This window comes from Rhinichthys klamathensis, unplaced genomic scaffold (genome assembly GCF_029890125.1).
Source record: "Rhinichthys klamathensis goyatoka isolate OS25496 unplaced genomic scaffold, OSU_Roscu_1.1 h1tg000440l_1, whole genome shotgun sequence".
NCBI lineage: Eukaryota > Metazoa > Chordata > Actinopteri > Cypriniformes > Leuciscidae > Rhinichthys > Rhinichthys klamathensis.
In genome coordinates, this window is record NW_026606936.1 from 1,479,818 (window position 1) to 1,498,462 (window position 18,645).

Here is an 18,645-nt window from a genome sequence, read left to right on the forward strand (position 1 = left end):
ATAAAACAAACAAACAAACAAACAAACAAACAAACAGTGGTTGATCACAATGTATGTTAATAAGGCGGTCTTATTCCTATATAAGTGGGCCATTTAGAATGAGCTGCAATGAGGATTAGACTCATTATGATTTTTCTTTCCCAACAAGTAGCTGTTTACATAAGTGATTACGTTTGTTTGCTTGGTTTATATAAATAAATGATTCTCTGATCAAATAAATAATTCATTTATTAAATACGTAATTCACTTTTCAGTCACTGCATCTCTTCTAAGCTACATATTTAGTAAAAATCAGATTTTCATCACTATGTTTTCAAGTTATTTAAAATTATGTTTTGGCGGAATTCTGTAAATTATGTTAAATTAAAGGTCTCTAATTTAGAAAATGTTTTTTTTTTTTTTTTTGCAATAAAAATATAGTTCTGATTACATAATGAAATAGAATCATCAGTTCAAAAATACCTTTCCTCTGAAAATACCTTCAAACCCTCATAAATGTTTTTTTGTAACTTTTCGTGTAGCAGCCAGGGTTTGAAATTAACACCCACCAATCCGCCAAATGCGGGTAAAAATCTACTGTGGCGGGTATGTTGTCAAATCACTAGCGGGTTACTTATTATGTTTACTCACTTTGCTGGGGAAGTTCATGTAAGCCAAATCTGCTCAGATTTAGCGTTAATACTCAACACATGAGTCATCATGATATATTAAATACATATTAATATATTAATATGCGGATAATCTGCGCATATGTGGCTTACTTGAACATGCGATTCACTACGCAAAAAAATAGCGGCGCACTTTTCATTTGCATTGAAGCAATAGCGATTTGGTTAACAGAAAAAAAAACATTGTTATTTTCCAACATCCTAGATTTTTCTGATGTTCTTTTTATTGATCTGTCCACCTAAAACGCATTTTTGCTGAAAAGGATGAGGATGGAAGGAAGGGAGGAGATGGCTGGATGACATGATTTTGTCTGAATATGAAATTAATGTATGAAATCCAAATGTTATATATATATATATATATATATATACAGTATAAGCTGTGACGTAGTTAATCTGGTTAATTTTTTTTTTTTCTTTTGTCTATAGAAGTTCTGAATGGCCGGTGAGTGAAAAAGTGCAGCTAACCCTTATCCCTGCAGCTAACTGTTTTTAAGAGTAGTTTGACTGCAATTTAAAGGGTCAGTTCTCTACATTTTTTTTTTCTTCTGTACAATTTAAAATATATTTTGGAGAACAGTTTCAACTGGCCAAACAAAGAAAAGAAAAAACTAACATAATATGTGTGGATAATTCCTTTGTTCACAACAGATACGCACATACGCAGACAGAATTATGACTTGTGTGACATTTATCACTGTGAGAAATTTGACTAATATCAGTGGAATATTCAGCTTCATGGGTTAACGGGAAGGAAATTCATCTGCACAATTGGATTTAGTAACAGCAGAATCCGCCAACCCTCGAGACTTGCTAACGGCTCCTGTGAAATTACCCATCTGCCTTTTTCCCTTCCCCCAAGCCTGATGTTCACTCACTCACTCTCTCTCCATCTCTGCCTCCGTCACCCCCCTTGCTGTTTTGGGCCAACTTAGTGGAGATTTGATTGTTGGGGGCCATTTATGAAAACAGTAGGGGTGGATTGACTTGACTTGACCAAGCTGATTTGCATACATATACAGTATATATCCAGTCCAAGCAGTGGCTCTTCAGGGTATTGTGGGATATTACAGATGGAATAGCTGGTGACCAGGCAGGTAAATTGAGTTGGAAAATACACATTTTGCAGAAAATGGTGAAAATGGATAGAAATGTAACTTATATGATTGGTTTATCAAGCTCTTGTTGCTGTAGCAACGAATAGTGAGATAGTAAGTGTTCACCCCTTATATGCGGTCATTCCATATGCTTTTTGGCATTGGTGGTTTCGGTATAGCTGGAGATTTGCACAGGGTAAGTTAGTAATCACAAGAGGGAACGTACAGTTTGCTACAGCTAATAAAACTGTCACTGTACTGCAAAATACATTATGCAATGACTCTGATGACACTATAAAGATATCTATCTGACAGTTATAGTGTAAGATAGTGTACACTTAAAAGCCCTTGTGGGTTCTTTCACTAGTTCTCATGTTTAAATAATGTGTAGTGAATATGTTTTTTTTTATTTTTTATTATTGCATTAAAACAGTGAATACATGGCAGGAAAACGAGGATAGTGAAAGGTAATAGAATGGGGACACAACACAGGTCAGATGCAAACCTGTATCTCCCACATGAGCATGTTTTTAATGTGTATGAGCATGCATTATTAGGCCACATCTCTGTTAAGAAATAAAAAAAATAAAAATAAATCGTATTCCTCTTGTTCTGTATGGAAGACTATAGTTTCAGAAAACCACCAAGACATTAAATGTTAATAAAAACTAACTTGAGAAAAACCAAAGCGACATCCAGTACACCCATTAAAATAACATTCCCCCAGGATGCCACAGTGATGGATCATTCCTTGTGAAGGATGAACTTGCAACCTTTTTCTTACCATCCCTGATGTAACCACTGAGCTAAACCAGAAAAGCCAGAAAAAAATAGTTGTTATGGTTACAAAAAGTTATTTTTACTTGCAACTTTGTCACATAATTTCAGAGTTTTGTTTTTGAAATCATTGTTTTGAAGGTTTTCGAGGAGTATACATTGTAACCGTGCCCCTTTTCTATAGTTGGGTCAATGACATGATGCTAATTTTGTCTTGTTATACTTGTTGTAATGAGAATGTTTTTAATTTCAGAATTAAAATTAATTTGGACATTTCTGTGGATGGTAAAAAACTGAGTAGTTTGGCATTGTGTTTTGTAATTTCTCTCTATGCATGTGTGTGTGTGTTCGAGAGAGAGTGTGCACGCTATTGGCCAAGTGACATGAGAAAACGAAACTTTTAAATGCATTCGCTCCTTTAAATATAAAGTAAAGATGTGTGATTAGTCACTTAAATGATCAGTAATGTAACACATGCATGTTCAGCGTGTGTGAAGCATGGAGAAAGCGTGGGATAAGTCATGTAGCTGGCCTACGTGTGTAACATTTATACATCCCATATAATAATATTTATAACCGAAGAACTGTGCAGGTGCAAGTGATGGGAATTCGGATGTACGAGGCGAGCACTGCTTGCATACCGTCTTCACTGCTACTACTGCCTGCAATTTGCTGCTTTCTGTGTGTCTCTTATTGAAAATGAACCAGAGACTTGTGTTTTTCGCTTCCTGTGTGAAACTGCCTTTATGCTGATGTGGTAGCGACACAGTGAATTATCTCGATTCTCCCTATGACCCCATATTTACTGGTATTAATATTTGAAGACCTTCTCTGCCAAATCAAATTCCTGAAGTTTGACCGATATAAAATAATATAAACACATAAAACAGGAAATTATGTTGTAGGACCCCTCCAGATTCTTATTACTGTATGTGTAGGACTGAGCAAATATGGGCAGAACTCTTTACTGCCCTAGTACTTCAAAAAGCCTTTTAAAGGTATACATGTGAATTAAACGTCGCACAATGGCTTTCATCATCACAGTATGTTAATGCCTATCTAGTGCAAGGGATTTCATCAATATGCGGATTGAGGACTTTTGGGACACTCCAGGCACAGGATGGTTCTGTCGGGAGAGACAGAGTCATTTGCATCTCAATGACACGTCTGTACCATTTGCTTCACATGACGTATGCTTTCAACTACTGTTTATATAATAGTGTGTTCTAATATGTAATTATGTCATGTTTGGTCTCAACTGACAGTTTATACACTGAAATGAATGGTGGTGAACTTAATAGACATATTAAGTATCCTAATGTACAATCTAGGTACTATTGGTTAAACATGCATTGAGGAGAATATGCTAATGTTCTTCTCCCCCTCTTGATCACCACCCATTTGCCTAATCTTTTGGTTTCCTGTAGGTCGGTTTCGGTGTTGGTATTCCACTCATGTTTAACAATGCTTTGCTCAGGGTATAAGGAGGAAAGGTAACTGTTGATCTTGGAGAAAGGCTTTAACCCCGCAACTCCCGCACACCGGTGCGTAACCTCATACTCTGAGAAAGGCTTTTACGGCCTTATTTGCACAACCGTACATTATTTGTTACAACTAAGTTTTCTATACAGTGTGTTGTTCCATTCTACTGTCTGTATATTTAAACATGTAACTTAATAAATATCTTTGCCTGCTTTAAAGGCTTTGAGAATCGTTCCTTTTATCACTGATAATGTCGAAAGCTAAAGTGATTATAACTTTTGTTATCTAAACGTTCAGGTTAAAGGTGCTATATGTATTTTTTAGCGGCCTCTATCTGTGATGTTTCAGATTGCAACCAATTTGTACAAGAGCGCTCGTGCTCTTGCGCGTGCTCGAACACAAGAGCGGAGAAAACATACCGGAGAAAACATCACACAACATGCTGGAAACTCATGTAAACTCCCACTGCAACGTTACAATAATAGGCTACTTTTATCAGCTTGACATTGAACTAATGCTCCATGCTCGTACCATGATAACGCTACATTGACTGCATTTAGCCGACATGTGGTGTTATCTAGCATAAGGCATTTCACTAACTATTCGTGTGTCTTTCAAAATCAGGCAGCAATGTCAACACAGATGAATGTATAATATGATAACGAAAACGGTTAGTGAACTAGACTGAACAATTTCAGTATAACAGTAAGATCGTAGGAAGTCACATTACTGTACTGAACGTGTCAGGAAATGTGTATTATAAACAATATGATAGTAGTGGGATGAGTGACGTTAGACAGTAGATCTAGTACATAAAATAAAAAGTTACATCCTAAAGCACCTACTTTTTGTTATCCTGGAACAGTCTTTTGAATTAATTTCATGTCTCATGAATGTTGTAGTTTACCTTGCTATTTCATTAGAGTTTACCATTATTTATTTCAGCATATCTGAAAACTTGTAATTTATCACAATAAACATAGCGGAGGTCTCTCCATAATTAAAACGCTCTGCCGATGTTGATCCGTGTTTTCGTCCTAAGTCGATCCGATTCACGTTTGGCCTGACGAGCTTCAGCAGATACTTTTTTGTTTTGTTTTGTATATTTATGTGGAGTTTGTGTTGGAGTCTGTGTTGTGCTGGAGGCAGTTCGTTTTTTGGTGTTATCAGACTCCATGTCGTTAGCTGCAATGCCGTTGCATAGACTGTATATAAATAGGAGAGAGGCTCGGGAGCGCGCATGCACGTCACATCCGATGGATTACGCAGAAAACCGGACCCAGAGACTTCACATAGAAATAGGAATACTAGCCTTCAGAAGTAATAGCAAAACCCGACAAGTGGATCATTGTAATGTGTGATTACAACCCCTTCACACACAGGCAATAAAAAAAGGATTCATTTTAGAAGAAAAGTTACATATAGCACCTTTAAATCTTACGTTTTCCTATCAGTTCTAAGAAAGACCTCTACCTTTAAAGAATAAGAGGTTAAAGAATAACAACAACTTTAATGGAGTCAGATAAATATTTGAATTATACACGTCATCCTTCAACTGCCTTTTGTTCCAATTATTGGTTCAAAATAGTAGCGTAAGTTTCCAGCCTTACAGTATGTAAAGGTCAAAAAGTATTTTACAATATTATAATTTGACATCTTCCATCTCTTTCCAAAAGTTTGTGAAAATTCCTTAGTGACATTTCACACACACACACACACACACACACATGCATGTGCATGCGCAAGCACGCACACACATCATTTTAAGTATTCAATTTAATAATAATTCATGATACTTGTTAATGTTACACATATTTTGGTTTCACTTTATTTGGATGGTGCCTTTAACACATTCAGTTGACTATAAGTAACGTTGCACATACATGCCTACTAACTCTCACTAGAGTGTTAGTAGAGTATTAGTAGTAGGGTTAGGGATAGAATAAGTTGACATGTACTTGCAAAGTTACTTTTAGTCAGTAGAATGCCTGTTGGTGGACCAACACAAAGAGTTGGCAGATATTAAGCAGACAGTCTACTAATACTCTAATGAGAGTTAGTTGACATGTAGTTACAAAGTTACTTATAGTCAACAGGATGTTCAAAAGGGACCATCAAAATAAAGTGTTACCCATATTTTTTAATAATGTGCAAGGTGTTACCTTTTCCTGTAGTTACCTTTTCCTGTAATGTCACTACAGGAATAAACTTTTTTTTTTTTTTACTTACCTTTTTTAATAATGTGCAAGGTGTTACCTTTTACTTAACGATTACACTATTTTTAAGAATCACTTAATATAAACCTTGCTTAAAAATAGTCTAAATGTTCTTCATATAATGAAACTAACATGAACAAAAAGAGTGCATTTAAAAACTTGGAACATGGGTTATAAACAAGATTTTAAACTAGATTTATTATTATTATTATTATTATGGACACTCCTATACTGTATGTGTCACGGTCCACGGATGGAACAGGAGTCAGACAGGTGGTAAGTGAAATAGTGTTTATTTACAGGATTGCAGAAGCAGACGGAGATATGGTGAGTATTCAATCAGTTGATAATCAGATTGGAACTTAGCTGCAAGATAATTAGAGTCTCTGTTTCAGATGCAGATGGAGAGTCACATGGAAGGGTTGAAGATGGATGGTTGAAGACTGAAGAAGGCATACGATGGCAAGGGTGATGAAGATAGTCCAGGATATCAGGTAAGTAGCAGGTAAGTAGCAGGTTGATAGCATGGGTGAGTCTGTGTGTCATGTAGAGACGAGACCAGACAATGAGTGTGTGAAGGGGTGTCGAATATAAAGGGAGGTGAACTGATGAGGTGCAGGTGATTAGATTGGGAGGAGTGAGTGAAGCTGGTGGAATCCTGACAGTATGTCACTGAGGCCTTGTCCACACGGACACGGGTATTTTTATAACCGTGACTTTTTTTACGCGGTTCGGCCGTTCGTCCACACGGAAACGCAGTATCAGGACAATGAAACCGAACATTTTTGAAAACCCCTGCCAGGGTGAGGATTTTTAGAAACGCCGGTTACAGTGTTGTCATGTAGACAGTAAAACGACTCGGTTACTAACGTAACCTCGGTTCCCTGAGAGGAGGGAACGAGTATTGCGTAAGTAGCTTACGCTATGGGAAAACTCCTTTTCTCGAGAAATATTGAAGTCTTTATGTAAAACGCATTGCAGCTGCACAGCATACAGCAATGAGCAAGGCAGCTCGGTCATTGGCTGTGCTGCGGCAACTGCACGAACCTATGACGGGGTGACTCTGAACCCGCTTCCAATGAGCGTGCTTCGAGCCCGCCAAGATGGGCGTGGCCAAGGGCTATATATTGGGCGCCCCGTCGTCTGAGTTCTTTAGGTTCAATCGACTGAAGCGAACTGACCAAGCACAAGCATGGCAGCTTACGCAATACTCATTCCCTCCTCTCAGGGAACCGAGGTTACGTTAGTAACCGTGTCGTTCCCTTTCGAGAGGTTCCTCCTATTGCGTAAGTAGCTTACGGTATGGGAACACCATGTAAAACGCCGTGCGTGCTGACTTCGCTCTATTAAGCCGGAGGCAGATGCCTGAGCCTTTAAGCAAAGTAATTATCCAACAAGCCGGCCGAAGGCGGGCTTTATAAGGGACAATGTGGAACGGCCCAATGGGCGTCCAGAGAAAACACACAAGCACATTTTTATGTACTGATATGCATGAAAAACCCTCTAAGTCAGTCAGAGACGGACCCTATAAGGGAGGAGATAATGCTCAGCATGTACACACTCCAGCCTATGCATAGTTAGACCGACAGTATGTTGGAGTGCAATGAGGGGACCTGTAGGTTATAAAACCTGATAAATGTTGATGGTGAGGCCCAGCCTGCTGCCGCACAAAAATCTTGAATGGGTATCCCACTCGACCACGCCACCGAGGAGGCCATGCCTCTCGTAGAGTGAGCTCTGATGCCCAAGGGGCACTGAAGGCCCTTGGCCTCATAAGCCAGCGCTATAGCATCACACGGACACGGATATTTTTATAAGCGCGATATTCTCTGCTTTGTAACAGCGAGACCTTTGGTGCCGCCGCCAAAGCATACGAACAATTGCTCTGTCTGTCTGAACAGGGCAGAACGTTCCAAATATACTCTGAGCGCTCTGACCGGGCAGAGTAAATTAGCGTCGCTTTCGTCTGCTGGAGACGATAGCGCGGCCAGAGATATCACCTGTGCTCTGAAGGGTGTAGAGAGCACCTTAGGAATATACCCGTGTTTTGGCCTGAGGACAACTCTGCTGTCGTTAGGTCCAAACTCCAGGCAGGCAGCGCTTGATGACAGGACGTGCAGGTCGCCCACTCTCTTGACCGAGGCGAGAGCCAGCAAGAGAGCAGTTTTGAGCGAGAGCTGTTTAAGGTGCACAGTTCGGAGGGGTTCAAACGGGGCACTTTTGAGTGCGTCCAGGACTGTGGCCAGGTCCCAGATCGGCACTGAGGGGGGGCGTGGGGGATTTATCCTCCTGGCGCCCCTCAGGAAACGAACAACTAGGTAGTTTTTCCCTAGTGTGCGTCCTTCTACAGGGTCGTGTGATGCCGCTATGGCAGCCACATATACTTTGAGCGTGGAGGGGGTGCGGCCTGCCTCCAACAGCTCTTGTAAGAAAACGAGCACACTCGGTACCTCGCATGTCTCAGGGTTCAGGTTCCTGGATTTACACCAGTCACTGAACACCTTCCATTTCTGGGAATATAAGCGCCTCGTAGAGGGCGCTCGTGCCTCAGTGATGGTTCTCAACACTCCACTGGGGAGGTTCCCGGGAACCCGTTGAGGGGCCATGCATGGAGGGCCCACAGATCGGGGCGGGGATGGAGGATCATCCCGTTGGCCTGCCTGAGGAGGTCTAGCCTCAGCGGATTCGGCCATGGGGCAGATTGCATCAGTTCTGGAAACCACGTCTGGTTCTTCCAGAGTGGGGCTACCAGGAGCACTGCACATTTCTCCTCCCTGATCCGACTGATGACCTGAGGTAGCATCGCGACCGGAGGGAAGGCATACAGCGTGCGGCTCGGCCAGATTTGGGCGAGCGCGTCTGTGCTCTTTGAAAAGAAGAGAGGGCAGTGCGCATTTTCCTTGGAGGCAAAGAGGTCGACCTCTGCTCTGCCAAAGGTTTGCCATAACCACTGAATCGCCAGGGGGTGGAGAGACCATTCTCCTGGGAGAACTTTGTCTCTGGACAGCATGTCCGCTCCCTGGTTCAGAACACCTGGCACATGCGCTGCTCTCAGCGAGCGCAGGTTGCGCTGGGACCATAGGATGAGTTCCCTGGCCATCGAGTGCAGGGAGCTCGACCTGAGTCCACCCTGACGATTTATATACGAGACTACCGTCATGTTGTCCGTTCGGACCAGGACGTGCTCGTCCTTCAGGTACGGAAGCAGGGCTCTGAGAGCCAAAGCGACCGCTTTCAATTCCAGACAGTTTATATGTAGGCGCTTCTCCGGGTTTGAACACAAGCTGGAGACAGGCCTGCCCTCGTAAAGGGCCCCCCAACCTATTTTGGAGGCATCTGTCGTGATCATTTTTCTCCTTGTGTTCACGCCCAAACTCACACCGGACTGATACCAGTCGACAGCTTTCCAGGGCGTCAGGGCTTTTATGCAGCCGTGATTCGCTCTGATTAAAAAGTGGCCCGAGCCCCACGCGTGAGTGGGGACACGGCTTTTAAGCCAGCGTTGGAGAGGACGCATGTCCACCAATCCTAGCTGGAGTACAGCTGATGCCGAGGCCATGAGACCGAGCATCCTTTGAAATCGCTTGACGGGGGCGCGCGCGCCCGCTCTGAATGATGTTGCAAGGCGCCGGATAGTGAGCGCGCGCTCTGATGAGAGGCGCGCCGTCATCTGCACTGAGTCTAGCACTATTCCCAGAAAAGAAATATTCTGGCTGGGGGATAGCATGCTATTTGCAAAATTGATACTTAGACCCAGGCATTCTAGATGACTGATAATCCAAGACCTGTGTGTCACTAACTGGCTCTCTGATTGTGCTAGGACTAGCCAATCGTCGAGATAATTCAGTATTCGCACTCCCCGCTGTCTCAGGGGGGAAAGTGCTGCATCCATACATTTCGTGAATGTACGAGGTGCCAGTGACAGGCCGAATGGTAGTACTGTGTACTGGTATGACTGTCCCTCGAAAGCGAATCTCAGAAATGGCCTGTGATGAGGCGCTATCGGAATGTGAAAGTAAGCGTCTTTCAGATCCACTGATAGAAACCAATCCCTCGGGCGAACTTGCGCGAGGATATGCTTGGTTGTTAACATTCTGAACGAGCGAATCATTAAATCTTTGTTCAGATGTCTGAGATCTAGAATGGGGCGGAGACCACCATCCTTCTTCGGGACGAGAAAATAGCGACTGTAAAAACCTGCCTCGCTCATAGAGGGAGGGACTGTTTCTATAGCGCCCTTCTCTATCAGTTTGAGGACCTCGGTGCGTAGAACATGTGAAACATTTTTCCTCACTTTCGTCTCGACCACCGCTGTGAAGCGGGGCGGTCTGCGAGCGAATTGAAGCGAGTAACCGTGTTTTATTATGTTCAAAACCCATTTCGGCATGCCGGGGATATTTTCCCAAGCTTTCGCTCGCACAGATATGGGCTGAATGCTGGCTGGGGGCGTGTCGCAGTGACGTATGGCTCCCGCCGGCAAATCGCCCTGTGGTAATACTGAGCTTACAGCTCTCAGAGGCGCGGGCGCGCGCTGAGCAGCTTTGTTGAGTGCAGGGGTGCGTGTGAGATTACAGGCACGCTCGCCACATCCGTAATGCTCACAGTGTGAGTTGGGGAAATGTTTAAGACTGTATGGACAGTGCTTATGGGTGGGGGTGCATAGACTGTGGTAGGCACGCGCGCCACTTTCATAAAACTTCCCGCTCGTGGCGGGAGGTTTTTGGCCATATAAACAGTGTTTGTGAGTTGGGGTGCGTGCATAACAGCGGGCACATGCGCTACTCTTATGGAATTTCCCGCTTTTACTGGGGAAGTGTTTATAACTGTGGGAACAGTGCTTATGTGTAGTGGTGCATACATGACAGTGGGCACACAATCTACATTTATGGGGCGTCCAGCCTGAGCTGGGGAAGCATTTGGCACTGCTTTGACAGTTTTGATAAGTGGGAATGCGCACTTTAGTGTGGACACGTGACCCTTTAATGACACAGGCAGAAAATGGCTCTTTATGTGATTTCTGTGTGTCGCCGTAAAAATGGCGTTTGTTTGCAGGTGAGCGAGCTGTGCGGCTGGCCCATTGGCTGCTGTACAGACATTTCCAGCCGTCTGTAAGGGGACTGGGTAATGCTTTAAATGTTTTGGAAAGAGCGGTCCGGCTTTTGCGAGACACGCGCTCTCTCTTTTTCTCCCTGTAGCGAGGAAGACTTACGAGGCTCTGGGTTCAGCACAATCTTGGGCCGAGGTCCCCGTCGCTCGGGCGGTTGCTTCCTGTTGGCAGAGCGCAAGCGGCGTCGGAAGTCAGTTTCAGGTCTGGGCTGAGAGACGGGAGGTGCCGTCTTGACTCGCTGCTGCTGAGGCGGCTTTTGGCGGCTCTGCGATGAGCTAGATCGCTTGGGCAGGAATTGACGCATAGCCTGCGAATCCTTACGGGCTTCGGTGAAGCGCTCAGCGAACTCCTTCACCGCTGGTCCGAACAGGCCGCTTTGGGAGATAGGCGCATCGAGGAACGACGCCTTATCTGCATCCTTCATCTCTGTTAGCGTCAGCCACAGATGGCGCTCAAGAACAGTCAGGTTAGCCATGGCACGGCCGATGGATTGGCTTTTGTGGCTCGCAGTGCTATGTCGGTGGCGCTGCGCAGATCCTTGGATGCCTCAGGATCAGGTCCAGCTTGGCCGGCGGCTGCGTATGCGCGACCGGCGAGAGCTGAGGTAGATCGGCAAGGCTTCGAGGGATGAGAAGCTTTGGCTTTCCATCCAGCGGTGGAGGGTGGGCACAGGTGATTGGCCACAGCCTCCTCGAGGGGCGGAGTCCCCTCGTAGCCTCTTTCTTTCGCGCCGTCCACAGAGGAGAGCGACGAAGAGAAAGAAGGCTTCAGGCGAGCAGAGTGCGGGGCTTTCCACGACTTCGTGAGTTCGTCGTGAACTTCCGGGAAGAAAGGGGAGGGCCTTTGCCGAGGAGCCTGCCGGCGCCCCTGCAGGAGCCACTCGTCCAGTCGGCTGCGGGCGGGTTCTTCCGGGGAAGACCAATCGAGCCCGAGGTCTTCCACGGCCTTAGACAGGATGCGGACGATCTCCGAGTCCATGCTGGAGCCCACGCTCGTGCCCGCTAACGTCGATGGCGCGGGGTCGAAGGACGAGCCCGGCCAGTCGTCGGATGCAGCATCAAAGGAAAGGCTGTCATCCTTTTCGTCGTCATCCCCTGACGCGCCAAACGAGACGAGAACCATCGCTCTGCTGGAGGGGTGCTGGTCCGCCTAAGTGAACTGGACTGGCGGCGGGGAGTCTTCGGGTGGTGGTGAGCGCGTGCTCTGGCGGCCTCTGTGAGCTGCGCTTCTTCTTGCGCGGCTCGACCAGAGGGGATGGTAGCACGGTGGTGGTGGGCTCTTTCGCGGCGAAAGCGGCGAAGCGAGCGCGCAGCTCGGTGAGGCCCAGGCCGTCACACTCGGGGCATCCGCCTCGAGTAAGGGCAGCCTCTGCGTGGTCCGGTCCCAGGCAGCGGGTGCAAATGATGTGACGATCCCCGTCCTGAAGAGGGCCTCGACACGAGGCGCAGGAAGGCATTTGAAACAACGCCCAGTTAATTTGCTCTTTTAGAAAAGTGTCGCGGGGGCGAACACTGGTAGCTTTGAAAGGATATAGGTAATGTGCGCCGGATGGCTTAGCAGAAGGCGATCGAAGGCGGCTGAAGGCGCCGGCGTCCTCATAGCAGTCCTGCTGTAGGCTTGTCGATGGCGAGTGCGAAAAGACTCCAAAAATCCGGAGGATCCAGCGAAGAGAAGGTCTTTGCTGAAGGAGATTAAATCTAAAGAACTCAGAAGACGGGGCGCCCAATATATAGCCCCCGGGCCACGCCCATCTTGGCGGGCTCTGACGCGCGCGGGCGCGAAGCACGCTCATTGGAAACGGGTTCAGAGTCGCCCCGTCATAGGTTCGTGCAGTTGCCGCAGCACAGCCAATGACCGAGCTGCCTCACTCATTGCTGTATGCTGTGCAGCTGCAATGCGTTTTACATAAAGACTTCAATATTTCTCGAGAAAAGGGGTTTTCCCATAGCGTAAGCTACTTACGCAATAGGAGGAACCTCTCGAAAGGGAACCGGGGGTTTTGCCTTGCGACGTCAGAGTGTGCGCCCGCGCTGCGCCGTTATCCGCCTAGGGGAACCTGTAATAACTTCTGTTAGGCTTCTGATTCGCCAACGTGGCTGTACGGTTAGGGTTATATCGCCGCCTGCTGGTGTGGCATGCTCTTGACAGCGTTTGATAGCGTGTTTTTTGCGTTTTCATGTGGACGGGATTTTTTTTTAAACGCAAGAGGAAAAACTTTATAAAAATACCCGTGTCCGTGTGGACAAGGCCTGAGCCATGAATTTCTGGAGGTCTATGTAGTCATGATAACAAGGATTAATGGGAGAATATATGTGTACTGTATATGTGAATATATGCCTATATTTGGTCATTAGGTCCAACTCTGTTGGCTCATGTAGTGCTATCTGCCATTGTAGTTGGGGAAAGGCCCACCTGAGAGTTTTCCACTTTACAGGTCAAACAACTCGAGGTTTGCCAAGATGAAGTCAGTAATAAGTCTGTGCATGGCACAGTCCCTTTGGCAGTCACACAGCAAAGATATCAGCTGCACAGTAGGGTTGTGCCGATTGTGTATCAACGATAGTCAGAGATATCACTGATGGCTGATGCCTTTGACAATATGATGATGATGATGATGATGATGATGATGATGATTATAATAATAATTATTATACAATTAATTTGCCCTTCTGTAATTTGATAGCGACATCACCGCATTGTGGCACAGACACGTGCTTATGAGGATTGAGGACTCCTAAATGAAAATGTTTTTAAAACAGGCTACAAACCTACATCCCACACACACACACGTGCCATTATAAATTAAGTACTTGGTACACGCATCATTGTTATGAAGTTGTTGTTTGAGCCAAGACAAAAAAAAAGCATTGTTGTTCATCTACTACATTTTGATTTTGATAAATGAGAATCACAACTAATTCTCTTGAGCTTAAAAAGAGCAACCTTTGAACAATAAAATATTCCTAAAATGGAGTCTTGAAAGATATTGCAGCCAGACAATAAATATATGTTATTCCCACCACATTCTCAGCTTTAACTCCTTTTCTCTCAGATATGTGTCTCATGTCTCATTTATGTCTCCTCTTATTTCTCCTAAGGAATATTAGGAGAAACATCCGAAACTCTGGAAAAGCAACCACTGAGCAATAAATCTTTCCTCTGGGATGTGCCGTTAATTCAGTGATAGATTCCGAAAGCACGGTCAGTTTTTGCTTCCATTTTCTGAAGTGAATAATGGACTGTGATTTGAGACTCCTTCACCGGCATAACTCTCATGGAAAGTTTGCAAATTTCCTGTGTGATATCCACAGGCTTACCTTTTGGGTGAAATTATTTCTATGCGACGTGACATCTTTCTTTATCACCAACTCCATCTTTGCTCGCAAAATGATAGAAATGATTTTAATTCCCCACGATATTAAAACTAAGAAAATAATTAAATAAATGAGTAAATAAACAAGTAAATAAATAACTTAAGTATCAATTAAGTAAACTATTGCCCTAGACTATGACTAAGGAGCATATCACCCAACACTACTACACAATAGGGCCTGCGACCACACATGAGTACATACGCTAAAAAGAGAGGTTTCATGAGCCTGCATGTTATAATAGCAGCGACTCGAACATACTAACTCTACAAAGAGGTATTATAGTTCTATTGTATTTCCCAGTTCTTACACAGTCTCTCCCTAAATCTCACACACACGCACACACACACACACACACACACACACACTCGTACAAGCCCACAAAATCCTCTCATTCTTCTTGCTGTCTCGGCAGACAAACCACAGAGTGTTCATTTTTGAGTAGGTTCACAACTCCGCTGATCCAGGCAGCCATGGTTTGTAATTCTGTATAGACAGCATGTGTGGCAGATGCTGTTAAACAATGACTAATCAGCTGGGCAAATAAAGTGCTGTGACCTCATGCTTGCTAGCTAGTACACCTGACCATCTGAGTAAGGCCATTCACACGAAAGAAAGAGAAAGATAATTTGAGCCAATGAGTGAATACAACAAATGTGACCAGTGCTGGCAAAATGAGTCAGAATGTGCACGAGACAAAACAAGTGAAAAATGTCAATTTGGTCGAATTTGAGGTTTTCACAAAAATTAGTCCATCAAGCCCACATCTAGTGATCCCAATGCTCCAAATAGTAATTAAATACATTTTCTGAGAGGTGTGCCAAATATTTCCTTTGTTTTTAATAATCCATGAAAAAGTGCAGTTTTTCTCTGTTCGTTTCTCGACGACGGGTACTTCCCCTCAGCACAAGTTTGGTATCATTGTAAATCCCAGCATTCAAACTTTGTGAACATTTATAGTAAATTATTGATGGCATGAGTCTAAACCAATGAATTTCGAACTGATGCTGTTGTTAACAAAACAATCTTACTAGCGCTGACTGACACGTCCGAAGCGTGTGCACAAAGACGCCACTCAGACTGCGCGCAATCCCGATATACACATTTACACAGAATTACAGTACTTAAAAATATCTCTCTTAGCGAGTATTCACACAAAAATGATCAGTTATGTCTTAAATTAACCTTTGGCTAACTGTTAGGGAAAAACATCTGATGTGTAACTATATTAGATCCGTGCATTACAGTAGGTCTTAATAAAGGCTGTCTGTCTCATTAATGTCAATCGAACAATTATGTTATCATTGGAAAAAAGTTGAATATACTGTATATTTTATCTGTATACATTTTGACTTGGTGTGTGCCAAATTTGATGTTATTACCAGGGATTGTAAGGTGTGGTTGCTAGGTCATTTTGTTTTGGAACCTTCAGAAGACTTTAACTCGATTTATCTCAAAATTTACTTTGCTGACTCTATCGACTTCAAACAGGTGTAGCCCAGCACATAATTTTGAAGGTAATATAGAATGTGAATATATGTATTATAAATATAAAAGTAACAATAACTCATTTTTTGAAAATGTGCTCATTGTGACTCGATCATTTTGTCAGCATGGATCACAAATGTACACCAAGTTGCTGAGAATCAGAGACAACTTGATTTTTACATTTTCTCAAGAAAAAATTAGTGGACTGTAACAAAGTGCTCATTGTTAGCCAATGCATTAACTAATGTTCATTAACTAATGTTCATAACGTGCATACAACCAGTTCATTTAGATCCCTATGAACCAAAAAAAAGAAAAGAAAAAGGGTGTTCTAGGTATACAATTGTCAAAACAGCCCGCCCCAAAGTCTCAATGATATTCAGGTCCATTGATAAGGCTTACATCCTTCCTTCAATGCAGGGCTGGGAGTAATAGCAAGCAGCCCAGTTTGTGGTATAATTCATGTCTGTAACACAGGATTAGTTATGCACCAATGTTTAATACTTTCTGTAGGGGTTGTTCATATTAAAAGCAATAGTAATAGTGTTCCTTGCATCAGCGTTAAAAGAAAAAAAAACATAATGAGAAAGAGGATCACAATAAAAGACATCAGAGAATTGCTCACCACGGTGAAGTTCATGACTTTTAAGATCCAGATGGTCAAAGCTAGGTTGACGATCATGGTGACGAGGAGGAGGAGGATGAAGAAATAGAGACAGCGCTTTCGCCAGCCATAAATCCCCACAGGGTACACAGTAGCACATCCCGGTCTTTGGAGGGGGTTCGGCTGAGATGCCAGGATGTACTGCTCCTGAGTCATCTAGTGAGAAAGAACAGAAAGAGATTTGTTTCAGGTTTTTTTAATATCTTAATATTCTTTCGAGCACTTGCGGTGGCTCACAGGAAAAACAAATATATAAAAATAAAACAGCAACAACTTCCAATGCGCATTAAACAAAAACTCTTTAGATGTTGAATAAATGCACTGTTTCATTGACCTTTTCTTTGATCCAATTATTTTCTGTGCTGTTTATCTCCTTTTTGTGTAAGAGAATCATGTCAATAATTTCCAATGCATTATTAATTAAGCACTGTTCAACTAATTGACAGTGAAACAACATAGAAAAATGGTTCTGGTATAGGAATGTAAAAAAAGTAAGATACAAACAAAGATGAAAGATAATGGAAACAAAAGAATATTTAGTAACACTTTATTTCAATGGTCCACTTTAGACACTCTACTAACTCGGCGCTTGGACACACAAACTGGGGTATTCAGAGAATCGGATCTGTCGGATTTACGTAACGTAAATTCATCCATTTCTCTGGAATTACATAAATGATAGTGGCCCGTGAACTGGGAGAAGAATAGAGTAAACAATGTGTATCTAATATGAATAAAACACAATGCCAAATTATTGCATATCAGCGCAGACATCAATGGGAGGAAGCCATGCCCTACTTTTGAGCTCCCGCCCCATTTTGGAGTTCCCACCCCCATTTGGAGACCTCCGGGCTGCAGCTACAGTATACCTTTCTCCAATCAGGGCTGAAACACGACACCACACCGCTGTCATGTAACAAAGTTGCCACGTTCTCTACTGATTACAATAGTAGCGCCATTGATATATTGCACTAGCGAGGCATCTGTGGTCACGCTACAAGTTTGAATGGGCTGAAACTTACATATCTGACAGACGAGATGGCACAAGGTAAAGCTGTTTTTGATGTAACTTTTCAAACGTGAATAAAAACGTGAATTAACTGGAACATTGAGTGATTATAATTCAAAGTGATTTCCGTCATTGTGTGAGACAATACATATTTACCTGGTTTAGAAACATTCCAGTAAACACTCCTTATAAGTATTAGAAGCGCAAACAGGAGACAATTACATTTTTAAGCATCAGTGTGAAAACAAACCTGAAAGAGATGTGAGGATTCAGGGAGAAAAGTGAGAGACTCTTAGTGCATTCCAGTGAATTATTAATGGAATATATCATAAATTAAATTGGGACAAATGTGCAGTATATGTTATCCTTTTTTATTCAGTTATAGTGGAATTCAAAGGGGGAAAAAATAATAATGAGGAAAGGAATGCAGCGACTGAAAAGAGCTCTTGCCACAGGTATTATTGTCATACCACATCACAAAATACAAGCGTTATGTTATTCTCTTGAAGTCTGAACATAAGAAGATGAAGGAAATTGTATAGCTCATTCAATCAAACTGATGGATGATTTAAAAATGTTTTGTTTTAGTCAGGAAAAGGTGGATATATATATCATAGATTTTACAGTCCATTTTCATTATTTAAAATTAAAAACCTTCAATATCAGGTCGACTGACCCAGAAATGGTTGTTTTTAACCCAGCATTTTTAGAGTGTGTAACTCTCCAACTATAAAGTATATCAACAAGCAGTCATTAGAGTATTAGT

General features: G+C 43.1%; 1 protein-coding gene across 1 annotated transcript in view; it reads right to left on the reverse strand.

Moving 5' to 3' along the window:
- The window catches only part of LOC130071394 (zeta-sarcoglycan), a 146,743-nt gene extending 129,698 nt beyond the window's left edge, over positions 1-17,045 (reverse strand). Inside the window, 1 exon segment of the mRNA XM_056236186.1 lies at positions 16,832-17,045. Coding sequence (XP_056092161.1) covers positions 16,832-17,026 — 195 coding nt within the window. The 5' untranslated portion in view covers positions 17,027-17,045.
- Between the last annotated feature and the right edge of the window lie 1,600 nt (positions 17,046-18,645).